Source organism: Phyllobates terribilis, unplaced genomic scaffold, assembly GCF_046119375.1.
Source record: "Phyllobates terribilis strain yellow unplaced genomic scaffold, ASM4611937v1 Scaffold_13__5_contigs__length_258822181, whole genome shotgun sequence".
Classification (NCBI taxonomy): Eukaryota; Metazoa; Chordata; class Amphibia; order Anura; family Dendrobatidae; genus Phyllobates; species Phyllobates terribilis.
In genome coordinates, this window is record NW_027362773.1 from 143,643,447 (window position 1) to 143,664,594 (window position 21,148).

General features: G+C 43.4%; 1 protein-coding gene across 2 annotated transcripts in view; it reads left to right on the top strand.

The window, feature by feature from the left end:
* Nucleotides 1-16,381, top strand: part of MOB2 (MOB kinase activator 2) — a 46,836-nt gene extending 30,455 nt beyond the window's left edge. For both annotated transcript variants that reach the window (XM_073658765.1, XM_073658764.1), the window contains exons 2-5: nucleotides 11,048-11,208; nucleotides 12,631-12,724; nucleotides 13,271-13,395; nucleotides 15,363-16,381. In XM_073658765.1, the coding sequence (XP_073514866.1) occupies nucleotides 11,048-11,208; nucleotides 12,631-12,724; nucleotides 13,271-13,395; nucleotides 15,363-15,655 (673 nt within the window). In that variant the 3' untranslated portion in view covers nucleotides 15,656-16,381. The remainder of the gene's footprint in view (nucleotides 1-11,047; nucleotides 11,209-12,630; nucleotides 12,725-13,270; nucleotides 13,396-15,362) is intronic.
* The last annotated feature ends 4,767 nt before the right edge of the window (nucleotides 16,382-21,148 follow it).

A 21,148-nucleotide genomic window follows, 5' to 3' on the forward strand; every position in this document is an offset into this window, starting at 1 on the left:
GGGTACACAGATGTGGTCTGAACATAGACTGATGGTGCTTGAAGCATGCGTTATTTGCTTTTTAGGACTTAGTCATACGGCTGCTATTTAAATTTAATTTTGGTTCGAATAGGTAACATCTGAATTTGGACTGCACGCCGACCCGATTATAGTCCGCTCCAGTCATATGAATGATTATAAAATCGCGCAAATGCAGTCTGAATCTGATTTAAAAAAAATCCCCAGCATGGATGAAGATTAACTTGAAAAGTCAATTGAAACAAAATAAAGAAGAAAAAGATCAGTTACACAAATCAAACGAAAACTCTAATTTTTAATAAAATTTTGGGTCATATTTTAAAATGATCGGTGCGTTAGGACAGTTGGGAAGAGCATGTTTTATATAAAGCAGATAACATACAGACTCTGATGTAATAAGATAAAAAAAACGGACTTAATGAGAACATACAGACCTAAAACAGACGTGTCTGGATGTAAGCGCGTGCAAAACTCTCAAAACGCCCCATTTTTCAGGATGATAATTATGATTTTGAAATTGGTTGTATGAATAAGTCCTTAGGCTTAAAGGGGTTGTCTGCTTTCATAAAATCTTGGTTCCTCATTGCAGTTTTATTTAAAAAAAAAAATCCTTTACTCATCGTCCAGATTCCAAAGTACCGGAAGTGCAGTCTCTGCCGGTACGCCTGGCTTCCATTATTGGCTGCCAATTAGTGAGCTCAGCGTCTCTGCTCAGGTAGACGAAACGTCCCACTCGGAGCTTCTGAGCTCACGGATTGGCTGCCATGATGTCGACATCACTTTAGTGTCACAGCCAATATCAGACACTGGGAGCAGCGGCAGAGACTCTATTCTGGACCGGGGATGGTGAGTAAAGCGCAGTTTATTATTTATTTTATAACAAACTGCCCAGGGACAACCACTTTAGGGGTATGCTTGCTTGGGAAATAAGTGGCCTTATTAGGTGGCAAGGTGATGTGTAAGCATGAAGGAAAATAAATGCACACCCCTCACCCCTCCCATGAGTCTGCTATAAGCCCAATTCCTGTGAAAGTGCATGTTGTTTATGCAGTGAATATTTTCTCCATTTATGTCATTAGGTTGGCATCTCCTAATTAAACCTCACGAGATATTTGGCACGGCGCATGCACCAATCTGCACGTCTTTGTGTGTTTGCATTATGTCATGTACTTTTTCAGGACATGTAGGACCCTGAAACAGTGGGGGATATTTGTAGCTGTTGGTGCAGGTGATCTGATGGGTACACGTGGGTGACGATGCCACCTTCCTTGTGCACCAGGTTTTCACCAGCATGGCTCCTATGGGGAACGAGTGTCTAAGCCACGCATCTTGGGTACTCCAACAGACCCGTATTTACTATACATAAAGCTTCTTGGGCGCCTAGTCCCCAAGAGTAGTTTCTGACACTCCATATTTTCTCTGCACAAAATAAGCAGCGTCTTAGACTATGTGCACATATCATCGGGTTACATGGGGCACATGCGCACCTAGTAACCCGCTGTTTATCATGGCTACGAGCCTGCTAAAGTGAGCGGTAACCTCCCGCTCACTGTAGCAGAGTGGTAACCATGATAAACAACGGGTTACTAGGTGCGCGTGTGCCCCATGTAACCCGATGGTTACCAGCCTGCTCCTGCTTCAGCAGCAGGCTGGTAACCAGAGCAGGACATCGTGGAAAGATTCTTTCCACGATGTCGCTGCTCCCCTGATCGTTGGTGAGCCTGCCTGTTTGACAGCTCACCAGCGACCACATAGCGACGCAGCAACGATCCCTGACAGGTCATATCGTTGTCGGGATGTTTGCAGCGTCGCTAAGTGTGACGGGGCCTATAGACTTTGCTGGTACTGCAAAACGCAGCTGAAAATTTACAAAAAAAAACCACTGAAAAAACGTGATGTGCGAACATAGCCTTATTACAGTTCCAGCAGAATGGAAGAGATTTAGAGAAATCTCCTGCCCACTGTGCTTTTTTTTTACTCTGACCTGCGGTGTGCATTTCACATCCACAACACGTCCCTTTCTCTTGTGGATACACTGAGTTTAATGTGCAGATTTTTCCAAGTACAATTCTGTTTACACACAGAAAACCCACAAGTAAAAACAGATGTACTCCGCACATGACTCTCTAAGTAAAGTTTTGTCTAAGCCAATTATCTGGAAGTATCAGTGTTCATTGTTTTTCGATCTTTTAGTCGGATGTTTCTATGGTTATTGAAGTACAACTATCAGCATCTCCTAAGTTTTTAAACTTCTATTGACATCCATCAAGTTTATGAAACACCTGAATATTCACAGTCTTGACCCTATCGTTCAAGACTTCTGCCCTTTGCCCTGGCAGCTGGATATCAGCTTCTGGGCCAAATAATGGCTAATGACCACCCATCCTTACATAATCATTACTTGGACCCACTTTTTGAGGATTGACCACAGGTTATCAATGGGATTGAGATCTGGGAAGTTTCTGGCCATAGACCCAAAATTTCAATGTTTTCTTCACCGCGCCACTTGGTTATCACTTTTGCCTTGTGACATGGTCTCAACCATACTGAAAAAGCAATGCTCATCTCCAAAGTTCTCCTGGATGGTTAGGAGAAGTTGCTCTTAGAAATGAGATCTAAACATCCTCTAATACATGTCGTTATTCTTAGGTAAAACTGTGAACGAGCCTTCTCCATGGATAAAATGCCCCCACACACGAATGGTCTCAGGACTCATGGTAGCTCTCACCTTTTCTTCACTTGAGAATAATTTTTTCAGATGTCTCAAACACTCTGAAAGGGGGCTTCATCAGAGAGAAAAAACTTTACCCCAATCCTCTATAGTCCAATCCCATTACTTCCTGAAAAATGTCAGTCTGTCCTTGATGTTTTCTTTGGAGAGAAGTGTCTGCTTTGCTGACCTTCTAGACATCATTATCAGCCTCCAAAAGCCTTCTCCTTATTGTATGTGCAGATGCACTGACGCCTGCCTGCTACCACTCCTGAGCAAGCTCTGCCCTAGAGAACGAATCTCGTAGCTTTATTCTCTCTAGCAGATTGTCCTGGCACTTGCTGAACTTTCTTGGGTGTCCTGAATCCCTTCTTTGCAGCAATTGAACCTCTCTTCTTGATGATCCAATAAATGGTTGATTTAGAGGCAATCTTACAAACAGCAATTTCCTTGCCTGTAAAGCCTATTTAATGCGAAACATGGATGACTGCACTTTTTTCCTTGATGTAACCATCTTGAACCGAAAAATATAATTATTTTAAAGCGACCAGTCTGGTCTTATGATTCAGTTCTCATGACAGCATATCAGCTGTCTTGGCCTTATACTTGAGCTAAGGAGAAGATCACTGAAATGATATCAGCAGGCCATTTTGTGGCAGGGCTGAACATTAGTGAAAATGTGTTTTTTTTTGTTTGTTTTTTGTGATTTAATTGAATTTTCATGGCAGGAATGACTGCAGCTTTTTTGCATTCAATTTGATGACTCTTCATAACAATCTAGATTTAATAAAAATTGCAACTATAAAAACTGAAACTGCAATCTTTATAAAAAGCAACTTTTTTCTTCAGTCTCAAAACATGGCTACAACTGTATAGGTATATATGTGTATGTAACGCATACACAAAGGGGTAAAAAAAACACCAAAGTGTTAACAATGTTGCCAATATAGCTAGCCATTATGGAAGATATATATATTATATACACACACACACTCAACATTGAAGTTGCATCACCAATGAGGAAAAGTCTTGGAATTATGGAAATCAAAGGATGCACAGATATGTTACAGATATGCAGATGATAAAAAAAAATTGAAACAATTTTTAAAAGTTCTTCACTTATTCAGTATCAACTACAAGTGCCACGCACAGAAATCTTAGCACTTAACCTCATTGATAACAGCCAAGATGTTTATTAATGGTTGTCTGAGGAATGTTCTGCTCTGCTGAATTCACTTGGGGAAATCATCAAGATCCTCTGCTGGCAGCTGCCTTTGTAATTGTAGACCAATGACCTGTGCTCGATGGGAGACAGGTTTGGGGACACAGCAGGCCATGGTAGCTCATTTAAGCCATGCAGGCTCCTCACACTAGCACGAGGAACATGTAGCCAGGTGTTATCGTGTTGAAATATGGCTCCTGGGACATTTTCGGCCAATGTCCAGCAGTGCTATCAGCAGACACAGATGGTGCTAATTGTGTCCAGGATCCATTCTTGCTCTCGGTCTCTGATCCGGTGTTGGTTTACTGGCTGTAGTGGCAACCCTGCTCAGCAATGTTAGCAGGGTAGCCTCTTAAACTTGGCTTCATTGTCAGTTCACTAAATATTACCGATATCATTATGGCAGGACTGCATTGTTCCTAGTCAGCCATTTCCAGATCCTGGTAAGAGGGCAATACCGTGAATTACTAGTGAAGGGCATTTCAGTATCTCTTGCTCATCCACACTCCCTTTGATGGAAGGTAATGGAGCATTAACCGTATTGATCTTCTTAGGTAAATGGGGGCGGATGTGCATCGCTTTGTTTCATCAGCGTTTAGTCAGCTTCCTGTCCTCTGTCCATGCCTGTCTCCCGGAGGAGGGAGTGGTGGTCCGGCTGCAGATATGACAACATGCATTGAGATATATAGATAGATATTTATTTCAGAACACAAATGTTGTAAATGCTTCCTACAAAGTGTGTTACCTGTTTGGCCTCTAGGGGGCACTATTGTGTCATAGTCTGATAACGCTGCGTTTAAGCTTTAAAATACATAATTCCTCTGAATGTAAGGAAGTCTGGGACACGAGGGGAACATATATAGACTGTGCGCACCCCTGGGTAACCCCCAACTACAAGTAGTCTGTAAAGCAATTAGTAACTAAGTAAATAAAACATTAACCTCACAAAAAGTGAAACTCAAACTACTGTCCCCTTTTAAAATTCCATTAATCTAGTCTCATCTGAATAAAACAGATTATTAAATGCTCAGATTCAGAGATCTTGTGTTTTGTTCTTCAGTTTCCCATCAGTAACTGCCTTAGGAGACTAAAGTACAGGCTGGCTGATGGGAACGCTTGGCGTAGATGAGGGGTTGGTATGTGCTTTCCCTTACCCCTCATTGCTTGTACATGACGCACTTTGGTACAAATACATGAAGTCGGCTTTGTTAGTGTTTCCCATACTAGACAGAGTAAGATAACATCTGGAGACTGGCTGCTGTGTGGATCCTGCCATTAGCAAACCCTGCAGACACGTCCGTACATGTCGCATGGAGGCACATTATGGGGGAAAGTTGCTTAAATAAGGTGAGGTTTGTAAAACTAGCACTTTCAAAGCGGTATGTAAAGTGCAATCTGCCTTTAAGGTATTGTTAAAGGGATATTATCGGTGTCAGGGCTCCTGCAGATCGGTGTGTAAATCATACCTGTGTTGTCCTATCTTTGATCCATGTATATTAGTCCAGCTGTCTGTAAGATAATAAATCGCAGCATGCAATACTTTCTTCCGATTCTCTGTTGAGTCTCACCCATCCAAGTCTAGAGAAAAAAAAACACTTATCCCACACTAAACATCCGAGTAGCATCCGATTTTTACAGATCTAGTATTCTAGGTTTAATACAAATGTATTTGATCGTGTTTTTAGTGCAGATGTATGAAAATGGATCTCACATGGACGTAAAAAATGGACACACGGATGAAATTCTGGTGGAAGTTAGAAAGAAATTGTCCAAGTTTTCTAGCTGAAACTCAGACGATTGTTCATACGCTCGTCTGCAGCCACCTAAGTCTGATTTTTAGAATAAAAGGACAGAAGCGCTCAGCCCCTATAGAAATGGCTGCACACCACTCTCATCACTGAGAACTCAACGCTTCTCCTCCATCATGTTTAGCTTTCGTGGGGGTGTCTGCACCCTGATCCCCCACCAATCGAAACATCGGTGATTGGCTGAGTGAGGGTCTGATGTTGATTGCTATACGCATGCAAGCTTCCCCTCTGGGATGCTCGCGTATCGGTAGAGCTATGGAAGGAGCTTCATAAGCCGCACTTGGCTCATTCAATAACTCCAGTAGACTTCACAGGTGAGGCCACCGCTCAGTAAGACTGTGAGGAGCATGTGGTGGGCCGGATGGTCGTCTGTTTCTCCTGTAGGTGAAGATGCCAGTGGCCTAGCCCAGAGACAGAACATTCCGCTGTGAAGACAGTCATTTTCTTTGACTCCACATTCACTTAGGATTGCTGCTCAACCAGTATTTTTTACTGCTTTATGGCTACCTTGGGTGATCATCTCTTGCTGTTGACTTCTGTAGATTTGTAAAATATAACAAAAGCATATTCCATAATATTTTATACCGCCATTTTTCTGCTGAGCTGTCCATCAGACGTATACAGGACGTATTCCCAGAGAGATTGTTGGTCAATTGTGCTGCTTGAATCAAAATGACCAAACATGTTGCTTAAAAAAAAAAATATTAAGTGATTACTTAAATTGCCCGTCTCTATAAATGAAAGATTCAGGTTGATAATCCTTACTGATATACAATGTGTAATTCTTTGAGGACAAAATGACACATTAGTGTAAACCAAGTTCCTCAACCAGTTGAGGGCTAGATTTAATATCACACCAAAAATCAAAGTAAATATTTGGAATCACAGGCGGATCCAGTTTCATCACGGCAACTCGTAATGTGACTCAATAGTGTGTTTGGTCCTCACGTGTCTGTATGCACTTTGGACAACATCTGGGCATGCTCCTGATAAAATGATGAATGGTTTCTTGGGGGATCTCCTCAGATCCGGATCAGGACATCAATGGCTTCTGGACAATCGTGGCGTCAGGTGCGCTGTAATATATAATGTCCCAGAGGTTATCAGTTGAATTCAGGTCTGGGAAATATGAGGCCAGTCAATCCTTCCGTCATCCAGGAACTTTCTACACACAATGACCACATGAGGCCGGGTGTTTTCCCAGACAAGAAGGGACTCCGCTCCACTGCACCAGCACAATAGCTCTGAGGATTTTATCCGGAGTCTAATATCAGGCTATTGTTAACAATTACCTGGAGGTTGTGCAACCCACCAAGGGTATGCTTGCACACATAATCACTGAACTACAACCAAACTGTTCATGCTGGATGATGTTGCAGGCAACAATATTTGCCACGGCATCTCCAGTCTCTTTCAAGGCTTTCACATCGGCTTGGGGTGAACCTGCTCTCATCTGTGAAGAGAACGGGGTGCAAAAAGTGGACCGGCCATTCTGGTGTTCTCTGGCAAATACTAATTGAGCTGCATGGAACTGAGCTTTGAGTATTGATCTTAATATGGGACGTCGGTCCTTTATGCCCCACCACCCCATCAAGTCTCCTTGACTGTTGGGACAGAATTATGCACACCAGTAATGGTGCTGTGGTCCTGTCCATCTCTTCTCGTGCTTTGGCCCGTGTCCTGTTTTTTTTTCTTCATGTTCTTGAGACTGCTGATCGACACACCAACCTTTCTTGTGATGGGTTTGTAAGGGTGTGCCATCCTGGAGGAGCTGGCCTCCCTGTGACACCTGAATGGGCTGCAAGCACCTTCTTCTGCTACCAATATTGACAAGGACACTAGAAAAAATGCAATACAAGAGAAGAAACAGTCAGAAAGGATATGGAGAGAGTAAATTTTCTGTGGTCAAAACTTGTAAACCATTCCTTCATTGGAGGTTGTCTCTTGCTGTCGCCTCTCGTCTGCTCCGGTCGCCTCTCGTCTGCTCCGGTCGCCTCTCCTTGCTCTTCCTTACTGGACAGATTGAAGTTTCGGTGACTTGGAGTTATCCTGTGATGTGCAAGTGATCCTACAATTTCTGGAGCCGTGTATTTGAGTTCTTTCTACGTAATGGTTAAACAGTTCTGGACTACAGCTGGAACTGGAGAGCCTTTTGATGAGTGGCCAGTCGTTTTATCACTTCTAGTTATAATTAAAAGAACATGTCGGGATATTTTTACATATGAAAGTTGTGGTATGGCTGTTCAGGTGCTTGTCCCCCAATAAAAAGGATACCTTTTTTACACAGATCCCAAGTGGCATGAGAAATCAAGCAGGAAGCCACATGTAAATCAGGCTGGTCGTGCACCTAGATGGCTCCCTAGCGCACTTACAGGCTGATTTGCATCTTTTTTTCCCCGCTTGATTTCTCATTACTGGCACGTTGGATCTTAGAAAGAAGGTGTCATTTTTATTCGGGGGCAAGCACTTATACAGCCATATCACTACTTCCATATTTAGACACAAGCTGACAGGTTTTCTAAAAATTTAGACTCACAACCCTTGTTGCTGCATTGTTTTTTTGCAGCTCTCTGCTTTTTTTTGAGGGGAGAGACTCCAGTGGGTGTCCCCAGTTTGATGTGTAAACTTTCACCTGTTTCCCATGTAACCCTTTTATTATCTGGATTACTATTCCTAGTGGGACTGTATAATTGACTGGAAAATCTACACTCATACATTCATGTTGTGAGGGCATCAGATGTGGTCCTTGACCTCCCTAACCTGCCAGTTGGGCATCACTCATCTAGATGTCATTGAAGACTAAACAAAATCAACAAAACAGTTTACAAAGTTTCCTCCATAATAATGTGGGCATCGTTCTCCTCGCTGGTCGTCCTGCTCATGAGTCATACGGGTCATATATGAGCAGCATGTTAGCACTGTAGCTTTGCAGCACTGGGTTCCTGGTTCCAAATCCCACCAAGGACAACATCTGCAAGGAGTTTGTATGTTCTCCCAGTGTTTCTGTGGGTTTCCTCCGGGTTCTCCGGTTTCCTCCCACACTCCAAAGACATCCTGATAGTTTAGATAGTGCTGTGAAAGGATGGCATGCAAAACAATAAAGTAATCGTTTCACTTTCGTAGCCCTAGAAGAAGCTTTTACCACATGTCCCTGGCTTAATTCTGCAGGAAGGCTGGCGTCTGGCATCACAGCTTCCTTCCTGCCCTGGTCCTGGTGTTGGCACCTTTCTGTTATCGGTCCACTGTGGGTTCCTCCTATGCGGCACTAGTGAGGCTTCCCTCCCTCTGCCAGGCTGTACCTTCCACCCTACCCTCCTGCTAATTGTCTGTGTTGTCAGGCCGTGCCCATCTGTTTCCTATACATATTTTGCTCTAGCTGTGGTATGTGCAGCATGCCCGGGCACTGCCCCCGTCTCCTCATCCTCCGTCTCCTGGAGTCACTGGCAGCTGGGAGATTCCTTTTAAGGCAAAAGACTTGTCTGTGAGAATAGGAGCATGGGGAGACCAGGCTGGCACCGGATCTCGCTTTTCTTAACCCTGTACTTCCAAGGTACAGCAAAAATCCAACACGTCACCTTCTGTTGGTGGGCCAAAATTGTTAAAACCAAACTTCTGCTGTTCACAGACAAAGGGTGATAGTATTTTGTTAGGATGTGCCATCACTTTATGATCAAAGAAGGACCGACTTGTGGAAGCCCGCACAAATTCTCAGCATGGAAAGGTGAATAAATCAGCATGGCGGCCACCTTGTAAGGGCTGAGAGGTGGACCAGGAACCATTAAAATGAACGGACCTGTTGCAGTTCCTGACACTGGGCTGCTGTTACCTAATGCTCAGGATCAGTGAGGGCACAGAAATTGGACCTCCACCAATCATAAAATGATGGCATGACTTTGAGAAGACAATGCCCCTATAATTCTATCTGGAACAGCTGGGTGACAACCTATGTGAAGTTTATTAAAGCACCTAACGGGCTTGTCATCCAGTTCTTCCAGACTCCTAAATGATACACAATATGTGGATAAAAGAATTAAGACCCCTCCACATACACCTACGGGAGCATTTGATATTCCACTATATCCATAGGCATTAATGGTCCCCTGCTTCCACTCTTCTAGGAAGGATTTCTACAATATTTTGGAGAGGTCTGCAGGAATGGCGGCATTGTTGGTTGCTACTTGGCTTTCTTTGCGTGATTCGTACAGCTCAGGCTGTCCTTGTGTATATCCTAGCTGCCATGTTTGTGGAGGGGTCCATAAACCCCCTCTGATGTGTCCCAATTAGTTCCAGACCTTGCTGGAGTTATTGGTTTTCCTGGATTTGTGAGGGGTCCCCCTTTTATTGCCGTTCATAGAACAGTTAGGCTATGTGCCCACGATGCAGAAATGCTGCATATTTTTTCCGTTTCTCCCTGGCAGGAAAAACACATGCGGATTTTACGTGCGTTTTTCCTGCCAGGTAGAAGCGTTTGTGAAGCGTTCTTCGCATGCGGGTTGTCAAGAGCTTTTCCAAGTGATTTTAGCATCACTTGGAAAGTGCTTGACAACTTGTTCACACTATATAAATCCATGCAACCGGCATGAATTTATAGTAGTGTGACCAAGTTAGTTAAAAAAAAAAAAAAAAAAAAAAAAAGAATGGTAAAAAAATAAAGATTATACTCACCTTCCGATGTCCTCCCGGTGTTTTCTCCGCTCCGTCCGGTGTCTTGGGTGGCTCGCGGTGGTGTGAAGGACCTGCGCGGTGACGTCATTGAGTCATGTGTCAGGTCACATGACTCAATGACGTCACCACGCAGGTCCTTCACAACACCGCGACCCATACAGCAGACCAGATGCAGCGGATAAAACACCGGGAGGACATCAGAAGGTGAATATAATCTTTATTTTTTATTTTAAATTCTTTTTTTTACAGGTTCTATGGTACCTGGGTCTGGAGGAGAGTCTTTTCTTCTCCAGACCTAGGTACCATCCGCACATTGAACCGTGTGATATCCGCATGTTCACATGTAGTGATGCAGATGTCACGCGGTCCAATGCCAGTCAATGGCGGCGATTACGCTGCGTGTCCGCAAAATTAATGGACATGCTGCGGATTTTTCCGCAATGATAATCCGCACCGGAAATTTCCGCAGCGTGTGCACAGCACATGCGGATTATCATTGGGGACCATGGGGCACGTATTACCAAGCGTTTAAGCGTTTTCACTGCGGAAATTCCGCGGCAAAAACGCTTGAAAAACGCATAGTGGGCACGCAGCCTTAACATTCCCTACTTTTATTTCTTGCAGAAAATCAAAGACTAAGCCCAATGGTAAGAAGCCCGTTTCAGAAGAGAAGAAATTGTACCTGGAACCAGAATATACACGTGTCCGAGTCACAGACTTTGAATTCAAGCAACTAGTGACTTTACCACAGGAAATAGACCTGAACGAGTGGCTGGCAAGCAATAGTAAGTGGCCATCTATAATGTGTGTGTATGTAAGATATAGGGACAAGTGTCTCCATGACAAGCTGGTGCCCCAGCCATGAACTTCTAGGCCTAAACTGCTCTTCTCAGCTGTAGAGTTGGCAGTCCAGGGGAGGAGACACTTGGTGGTTTCCCACAATAGTTCTTAGTGCCATATCTCAGCGATAAGCCATCTTCTTCTGATTGTGGGGTCTAATGGTAGGGTCCTTCATGTGAAAGGAGAGAACATTAAGGAACCTCTGTCCCTTTATTCTCATCCCCTGAGGTCGCAATGGAATGACACCCACTAGTGATGTCTCATAATTAGAACATTGAAATACTAGAGTTGGTGCGTATAAATTTGCAGGACCCGGTCCAACGACCACGTCCGTAATCCATGGATCTCTGACGAGAGCCATGAGAACCATCTGCAACCTCCCAGCATCCGTGGCTCTTCTATTAATTAGCCAGCCCAACTCTATATCTCATGTGCGTCTGGCCGCAAAAATGATGTCGTGCCAGGACGGCTAATCAAAAGCATGGTAGGGTCAGTTCTCATGGCTCCCGTCCAGCGGCCACAGATTACTGACTTGGCCGATAGACAGACAGAGTCTGGCGAATATATTTGCACCAACGCTAGTAAATACCCCTTTAAATTTAATGCATATTGTGATTGCCTTTAATAGAGTATTAGAACATGTATCAGAGATCACCTTCTCTTAGGCATGAGCAGGACATGGATGCTGAAATCCTGAAGACTATTTATGTAAATTAATGGGGTATTCCCATCTCCAAGATGCTATCTCAATAAGTAGTAGGTGTCATAATAATATTACCAAATACCTCCAATTAGAAATGTAGTATAGTTCTTCTGATTCACTATATCGCTTACCCCATGTGCAGGGCATTGCATTAGCCTAGGTATCCACGGTTATGACCGTTCATATAGTGACAGTTAGCTAGCTGTTACTGGCTGTAACCATGGATACCTAAGCTACTGCAATGCCCTGCACATGGGGTAAGCGACATAGCGAATCAGAAGAACTATACTACATTTCTAATTGGAGGTATTTGCTCATTATTATTTATTATTATTATTATTATTACTACACCTACTACATATTGGGATAGGATCTTGGAGATGGGAATACCCCTTTAACTGCACCTTGTCATAGCGTTATTGAAAAACATTTGGCCTGCTATTTACCAAAAAAAATTCCAGTCCACAGTTCAGAAGGTGGAAACATTTGGAAAGTTTGGTGCTGAGAGATAACTACAACTTACAGGGGGTTTGTGGTCCTAGAGATCACGTTTTTATTAGTCCTAAGACCTGCTGTCCATGATGTTGAATTAATGAAATTGTGCGTGAAGTCTGTCGAGTACAGGATCCCCTTTATTCTGAACGTTCTTGTGCGCTTCTTGCAGTTACCACATTCTTCAACCACATCAACCTTCAGTACAGCACCATCTCAGAGTTCTGCACAGCGGAGACTTGCCAGACCATGGCTGCCTGCAACACGTGAGTCATATAAAGGCTTTTCCACTATTTTAAGAAAATTAACTATGAAGTGTACAATAAAGTGCCCTGTAATCACCCGTATTATCCTCAGCTCTGCTGCTCAATCTTTGCTCACTGATTCCTGCATCAGTGATGTACTGTCCACAGTGTGCATGTGACCGCTGCAGCCAATCGTTGGCCTTAGCAGTGATGCCAACGTGTTTGACATGTCTGCGGTGGAAGTGCAGGTAGTAAGCAGAGTCTGATGAAAACTGGTGCATACAAGTTACTTTTTTATTTTATACCAATTCCAATTTTCTTTAAATACTCCTTTTAGCTCGCTCTGTTCTTGTTCCCCTCTTATCCAGTCGTACGCCATTTGGATCCATACTGGGTCTGACGTATCTCAACATAATGTCCTTTTTTTATATATTTTTTCACCTTGCTACTGGTCTAGAAGAGGTCATGCCACTGCGTGTATAGAGGGTCGCTCTGCCAGGTACCCGCTGGGTTATAATTCTGTATGCAATCATGCTAACCTGCGCATATTACCCTCTGCTTCTACAGACAGTACTACTGGTATGACGAGCGGGGAAAGAAGATAAAGTGCACAGCTCCTCAATATATTGATTTTGTCATGAGTTCTGTACAGAAATTGGTGACGGACGAGGACGTCTTTCCCACCAAATACGGTGAGCGAAAATACCTGCAAATATCAAACTTATTTATCATATCCTTAAAATATGGTGATATGGGCAAACTCATGCGCAGTATGTCTGAGCAAAGACACCATCACAAGAGGCAATGGGAAGAAGAGGTTAATCCATTATAGGGATTATTCAGTGCTATAATATTGATGACCTAAGCATATGATAGGTCATCAGTATCATATTGTTGGGGTTCAATACCCCCACCAGTCAGATGTTAGCATGTCACGCAGCTGTGGGGAGTACGCAGTGGAGCACCTCAACTCCATTCCCAGTGTAGTGGACGTACTCAGGTTGTGTACCTCATCTCCTATAGTAGTGAATCATTTTATTCCTATTGTAGCCAAGGACAAACCGTTTCCCCTTTAAGGCTGATATATCCACAAAATGCATATCTGTAGACAACTAAAAGCATAGATTCACCTTTATAATGAATACCTATACAAGTGAGCAGTGTAAAAAATAATGCTGTTTCTTTTACATATTTTGCTTGCACTCCATAGCAGAAACCAGGAAAAAAATTGTGTAGTTGGAAGCTCTCAATCTGTGCTTAGTGGTCTGTTCCTCAGGTAGGAAGAGAGGTCATCAGTAGGGATGAGTGGACCCATGCCTTTTTCGGTTGTCAGGTTCGACCGAACTTTTGTCTAAAGTTCAGTTCAAGTTTCAGAAGTCAATGGGGACCCGAAGTTTGGTGCTGTAAAATGGGGCGTTCGCTCTCGCCCTCGTTCGCTCTCGCCCTCGTTCGCTCTCGCCCTCGTTCGCTCTCGCCCTCGTTCGCCCTCGTTCGCCCTCGCCCTCGCCCTCGTTCGCCCTCGCTCGCCCTCGTTCGCCCTCGCTCGCCCTCGTTCGCCCTCGTTCGCCCTCGCTCGCCCTCGTTCGCCCTCGTTCGCCCTCGCTCGCCCTCGTTCGCCCTCGCGCCCTCGTTCGCCCTCGTTCGCCCTCGCTCGCCCTCGTTCGCCCTCGCTCGCCCTCGTTCGCCCTCGCTCGCCCTCGTTCGCCCTCGCGCTCTCGTTCGCCCTCGCCCTCGTTCGCCCTCGTTCGCCCTCGCTCGCCCTCGCTCGCCCTCGTTCGCCCTCGCTCGCCCTCGTTCGCCCTCGCTCGCCCTCGTTCTCTCTCGCGCTCTCGTTCTCTCTCGCGCTCTCGTTCTCTCTCGTTCTCTCGTTCTCTCTCGTTCTCTCTCGTTCTCTCTCGTTCTCTCCTCGTTCTCTCTCGTTCTCTCCTCGTTCTCTCTCGTTCTCTCTCTCGTTCTCTCCTCGTTCTCTCCTCGTTCTCTCCTCGTTCTCTCCTCGTTCTCTCCTCGTTCTCTCCTCGTTCTCTCCTCGTTCTCTCCTCGTTCTCTCCTCGTTCTCTCCTCGCGCTCTCCTCTCTTGTTTTCTCGCTTTCTCCCGGAACTCTGAACGCTTCCGTTTTCGGACTTCACCACCGGACACTAGGTGTCTGGTACGGACCCTGAACATCTCCGGTCATCAGCATTGTGGAACAGAACACTGCACAGATATATTGGAGGGCCGCTGACCACATAAATAAACTTGCATTGATACAACTATTCCTTGTTTGATATATTTTTCTTCCGTGTAGCATGGATGATGTATAGACGGATGTGTAAATAGCCTCTTCACAGAGGAAGAGAGGAGGGTCTCTAGTCCACTTATTGGAAGCAGCAATCCTAACAGTCAAAATTGACTTAGGTGACAGTCAAACCTGAACCTGCATTTGCAGACACGTGTTTAGGGGGTTTTGCTCCTCATCATTGTAAAGCAAGAGAACTGGTTGGCTGGGTGAGAGGCAATTGACAGAGGTAATAAAAGGGTAAAGTTTCTGTTTGTGGAGAGCACCAAGGTTGACATAGGGAGACTTGTAGGCAGATGTGGCTATTGTACAATGTGATGTGTTTCTGCATCTCTTCTATATTCTCTCTATAATCTGCTGTTTGTTTTTCATTCATTGTACAGGCAGGGAATTCCCCAGCTCTTTCGATTCCTTGGTTAAAAAGATCTGCAGATATCTATTCCATGTTATTGCTCATATTTACTCAGCTCATTTCAAGGAGATTGTCGCTTTGGAACTACACGGACACTTAAACACTCTCTTTAGTCACTTCCTCCTCTTTATTCGGGAGTTTAACCTACTGGACACCAAGGAGACCGCCATTCTGGACGACCTGTCTGAGATGCTCTTCACGGAGGACAGCAGGGAGGCAGCAGGGGCTACAGGAGGGGCACAGAACCATGTAAAGGAGAGATGAGTTGTTCTCCACATCCCTTCCCCTAAATGTCCCTCTTTCTCTCCTTCCACTGCCCCCCTCCCAGCGTGCCCTGACCCCCTATAAAGAGCTGGCTGACCTTCCGGCTCAAAGCACAGGGGAAATGGGGTTCTAGGAATTGCGCTGCCGGTTTTGGAGTAGGGGACAACCATGCCTGTACTACCCCAGCCTGAAGGGGAGCAGACCTCGCTCTTATCTTTAGCAGGATGTTGCACCAAGTATCACCTTATTTTTATTTGTGTCTTGAGGTTTTTTTTTCCCTTTTCGTTTTCCTCTTTTTTTTTTTTTTCTGTTCTGATCTCCTTCTTTACTCTCTTCTTTACCTTCTTTTCTTCTCCTGTTTCTTTTTATGGGTGGCACTGCCGTTTCTGGCTTGCGTCTATTATCCTATTGAGAGAAAATATTTGCTTTTTTTTTTTTACTTTTATTTTTGCCGTGGCTTTGGAAGAATGTTAGTGGCACCTAAGTGGGGTGAGAATAAAATGAGCTTGGCTGTCAGAGCATAGAAGAGGCCACCTGCAGTCCCCTCGCTGTGGAATGAATCAAGGCTTCCATGTCACCGCCTGCCGTGGACATCTGCTCTTCCCCTCTCCCTCTTCAGGAGGAATGCTGGGTGCTCACCCATTGTTGGGGTGGAATGATAATGATGGCTTATTTTAGTTTATCTGTTAAATAATGATAATATTAATAATAAAACAGATTCTATCAGCGTGAGTCACTTTTTATGTCATCCAAGGTACCACCAATAATTAATGTCCAACCGGCTGATAACTCGCCCAGCAGTTGGCGCTCATAGCACGTGAGCATTTCTGCTACACTCAGGCCATCTGATCATCGCCTATATGTAGCAGAGGGGATCAGACAATTGCAGCTTCTAGTCTCCCATGGAGACTATTGAAGCATGCAAAAAGTAAAAAGTGTTTTTAAAAATATTAAAAAATATATAAAAGTTTAAATCACCCCATTCAAAATAAAACCATAAAAAAAAAATATCAAATATACACATATTTGGTATCGCCGCATTCAGAATCGCCCGATCTATCAATATATAAAAAGAATTAGTCCGGTAAACGGTTTAACGAGAAAAAGATTCAAAATGCCAGAATTACGGATTTTTTTGGTCACCGCAACATTCCATTTATATGCAATAACAGGAACATTGGATCTACCCCAAAATGGTATCAATAAAAACATCAGCTTGGCGCGCAAAAAATAAGTCCTCGCCCGGCCCCAGACCCGGAAAAATGAAGACACTACGGGTCTCGGAAAATGGCACTTTTTTTTTTTTCTTTTTTTTTTTAAACAAACTTGGGATTTTTTTTTTACCGCTTAAATAAAAAAGAACCTATACCTGTTTGGTATCTACAAACTCGTAATGACCTGGAGAATCAGAATGGCAGGTCAGTTTTAGCATTTAGTGAACATGGTCAAAAAACAACTGTGGAATTGCACTTTTTTTGCAATTTCACCACACTTGGAATTTTGTCTCCGTTTTCCAGTACACGATATGGTAAAACCAATGGTGTCGTTCAAAAGTACAACTTGTCCCGCAAAAAATAAGCCCTCATATGGCCATATTGACCTAAAAATATAAAAAAGTTATGGCTTTGGGAAGAAGGGGAGCAAAAAACGAAAACGCAGAAATGGAAAAGGGCTCGGTTATGAAGGGGTTTTAAATGATGGATTGATAAAGACCACTGGTAAAATTAAATAATTCTTTATTAATACACAAATGGTTACACAGACATTTAAAAAAACAAATACACAAAGGACATGGTTGAAAATGATTGAGGTAGAGAAGCACATGTAATTGTGTGTAAACCTTGTTAGGTAATGTTTCAGTGACACATGATGACCCAATATGTGACTGGACCGAGCTGGTACAAGAAAGGAGCTGTAGCAATAATATATACCAACCCATTGAATATGTAAATGATGTTTATAATTCTTCACTGATGTTGAATTGAGCCCCTCCAATGTGGGATAAGAGCTACAGTGCGGGAAATAATTATTTGATCCCTTGCTGTTTTTGTAAGTTTGCCCACTGACAGACATGAACAGTCTGTAATTTTAAGGGTAGCTTCATTTTACCATTGAGAGAGAGAATATCCAAAAAAACAAGAAAATCACATTGTATAAATTAGAAAATTAATTTGCATTTTGCAGTGAGAAATAAGTATTTGATCCCCCTACAAACCATTATGAGTTCTGGCTCCTACAGACCAGTTAGACGCTCCTAATCAACTCTTTACCTGCATTAAAGACAGCTGTCTTACATAGTCACCTGTATAAAAGACTCCTGTCCACAGACTCAATTAATCAGTCAGACCCTAACCTCTACAACATGGGCAAGACCAAAGAGCTTTCTAAGGAGGTCAGGGACTAGATCATAGACCTGCACAAAGCTGGAATGGGCTACAAAACCATAAGTAAGACGCTGGGTGAGGGAGACAACTGTTAGTGCAATAGTAAGAAAATGGAAGAAATACAAAATGACTGTCAATCGACATCGATCCGGGGCACCATGCAAAATCTCACCTCGTGGGGTATCCTTGAGCATGAAGAAGGTGAGAGATCAGCGTAAAAAAACAGGGGGAACTTGTTAATGATCTCAAGGCAGCTGGGACCACAGTCACCAAGAAAACCATTGGTAACACATTACGCCTTAAAGGTTTAAAATCCTGCAGTGCCCGCAAGGTCCCTCTGCTCAAGAAGGCACATGTGCAGGCCCGTCTGAAGTTTGCCAATGAACACCTGGATGATTCTGTGAGTTATTGGGAGAAGGTGCTGTGGTCAGATGAGACAAAAATTGAGCTTTTTGGCATTAACTCAACTCACCATGTTTGGAGGAAGAAGGATGAGTACAACCCTAAGAACATCGTCCCAACCGTGAAGCATGGTGGTGGAAACATTATACTTTGAGGGTGATTTTATGCAAAGGGGACAGGACAACTGGACCGTACTGAAGGGAAGATGGATGGGGTCATGTATCGTGAGATTTTGGCCAACAACCTCCTTCCCTCAGTAAGATTATTGAAGATGGGTCGTGGCTGGGTTTTCCAGCAAGACAATGACCCAAAACATACAGCCAAGGCAACAAAGAAGTGGCTCAAAAAGAATGCACAGTAAGGTCATGGAGTGGCCTAGGCAGTCTCCAGACCTTAATCCCATAGAAAACTGAAGGAGAGAGTTGAAGCTCTGTGTTGCTAAGCGACAGCCTCAAAATCTTATTTATTTAGAGATGATCTGCAAAGAGGAGTGGACCAAAATTCCCCCTGACATGTGCGCAAACCTCATCATCAACTACAAAAAACATCTGACTGCTTGCCAACAAGGGTTTTGCCACCAAGTATTAAGTGTTGTTTGCCAGAGGGATCAAATACTTTTTCTCACTGCAAAATGCAAAAAAATCTAATTTATACAATGTGATTTTCTTGTTTTTTTTTGGGGGGTGGGGGGGGTATATTCCATCTCACAATGTTAAAATTAACCTACCCTTAAAATTATAGACTTTTCATGGCTTGGTCAGTGGACAAACTTACAAAAATAGCAATGGGTCAAATAATTATTTCCCCCGTATGTACCTGGTATTGTGTACCGAACTGAATCCTTACAGTAAAGAATTAGAAATATCAATGATGTCATCAAGCCAAATACATTTGATATGGGATAAGAAAAATCAAAAAATACATATTTGTTGTTGAATGAAACCCATAAAATATGGGATTAGATATACAGAACATCCAAAATATTTTGGCTGCTGCAATAAATGGAAGGAATTGGGATCAATGAAGATAAAATGCAAAAGTATATTCCATGAGTGTGAAAAAAGGATGGAAATGGTAAGAACAGAAAGTTACTGACCCACATTCATGGTGTTGGTTGAAAGCGCTCCTACTGCCCAACACTCCACTTTTTTGGGATGTATTGTATACATTTCCAATGATACCATAATCTCTTGCTCATATTCTAATGGTGGCCAATGATCTATCAATGACAGAAGTGTCGTCAACTGATGTATTCAGCCAAGTCTCCGTATCCTATGTGATATATCCAACAGTCTTAATGTATCCTATGTGATGTAAAAACAGCAGTCAGTGTATCCTGTGTGATGTACACAACAGAGTCAGTCTCTTATGTAATGTATATAGCAGTCCCAGTGTACCCTGTGTGATGTATACAGTAGAGTCAGTCTCAGTGTATCCTGTGTGATGCATATACAACCGTGATTTTCAGGTGCAAAATCCGTAGCTGGAATATAGGAGCACCAAAGAGATTAAATAAAATTGTATCGTGATGCCCGGAAATTTTACACACAGATATTAACCTGTAGTAAGAGAATTGTAAGTTGACAGCATTCTTAATATATGTGATTGGTTTAGTCTGGATTTCTTCATTGAACTTAAAGGAGAAAGCTAAAGCAGGAAAAAAAAAACTGGTGCCGCTTTCACATGGGGAGGGGAGCGTCTACATTGGCATTGTCAACAGGTACATACCAGGTCACATGCTGGTCTAGGTACAATGTCATTAGTGCTGCTCGCCATATGACGCAGAAGTGAGCGGTTCCAGAAAATTCCAAAACCTTACCCAAATACAGTCACTCCCATGATAATGCTTCTCTTGTCCCCCACCAGCAGCCTCTAGTGTTGAGGACACTATTGGCGGTCGGAGGGGTAGACAGACCAGGTTAGCATGATCACAGAAGCACTAGGGTGAGTGTCAAGGGGGAACACCGGAGAGATCACACAGATTCCACCGCTGCCACCAGTTTCTCACATAACAGCTGGGGGAATCGCGCAGATCCCACCGCTGCCACCAGTTTGTCAGGGGACGCAACTCCGATGCCTCCAATCGTCAGAACAATTACGCAATTGACAAGTGATGGACGAGGCTGCAGCTGTTTTCAGTAGTTGACCCGTTATTCACAGTGAGCATATGGTATATACACCTAGGTTTCCAATGCATGGGATATACAGTCATATGAAAAAGTTTGGGCACCCCTATTAATCTTAAGCTTAATGTTTTATAAAAATTGGTGTTTTTGCAACAGCTATTTCAGTTTGATATATGTAATAACTGTTGGACACAGTAATGTTTCTGCCTTGAAATGAGGTTTATTGTACTAACAGAAAATGTGCAATCTGCATTCAAACAAAATTTGAAAGGTGCATAAGTATGGGCACCCTTATCATTTTCTTGTTTTAAATACTCCTACCTACTTTTTACTGACTTACTAAAGCACTTTTTTTGGTTTTGTAACCTCATGGAGCTTTGAACTTTATAGCCAGGTGTATGCAATCATGAGAAAAGCTACTTAAAGTGGCCACTTGCAAGTTGTTCTCCTGTTTGAATCTCCTCTGAAGAGTGGCATCATGTGCTCCTCAAAACAACTGTCAAATGATCTGAAAACAAAGATTATTCAACATAGTTGTTCAGGGGAAGCATACAAAAATCTGTCTCAGAGATTTAACCTGT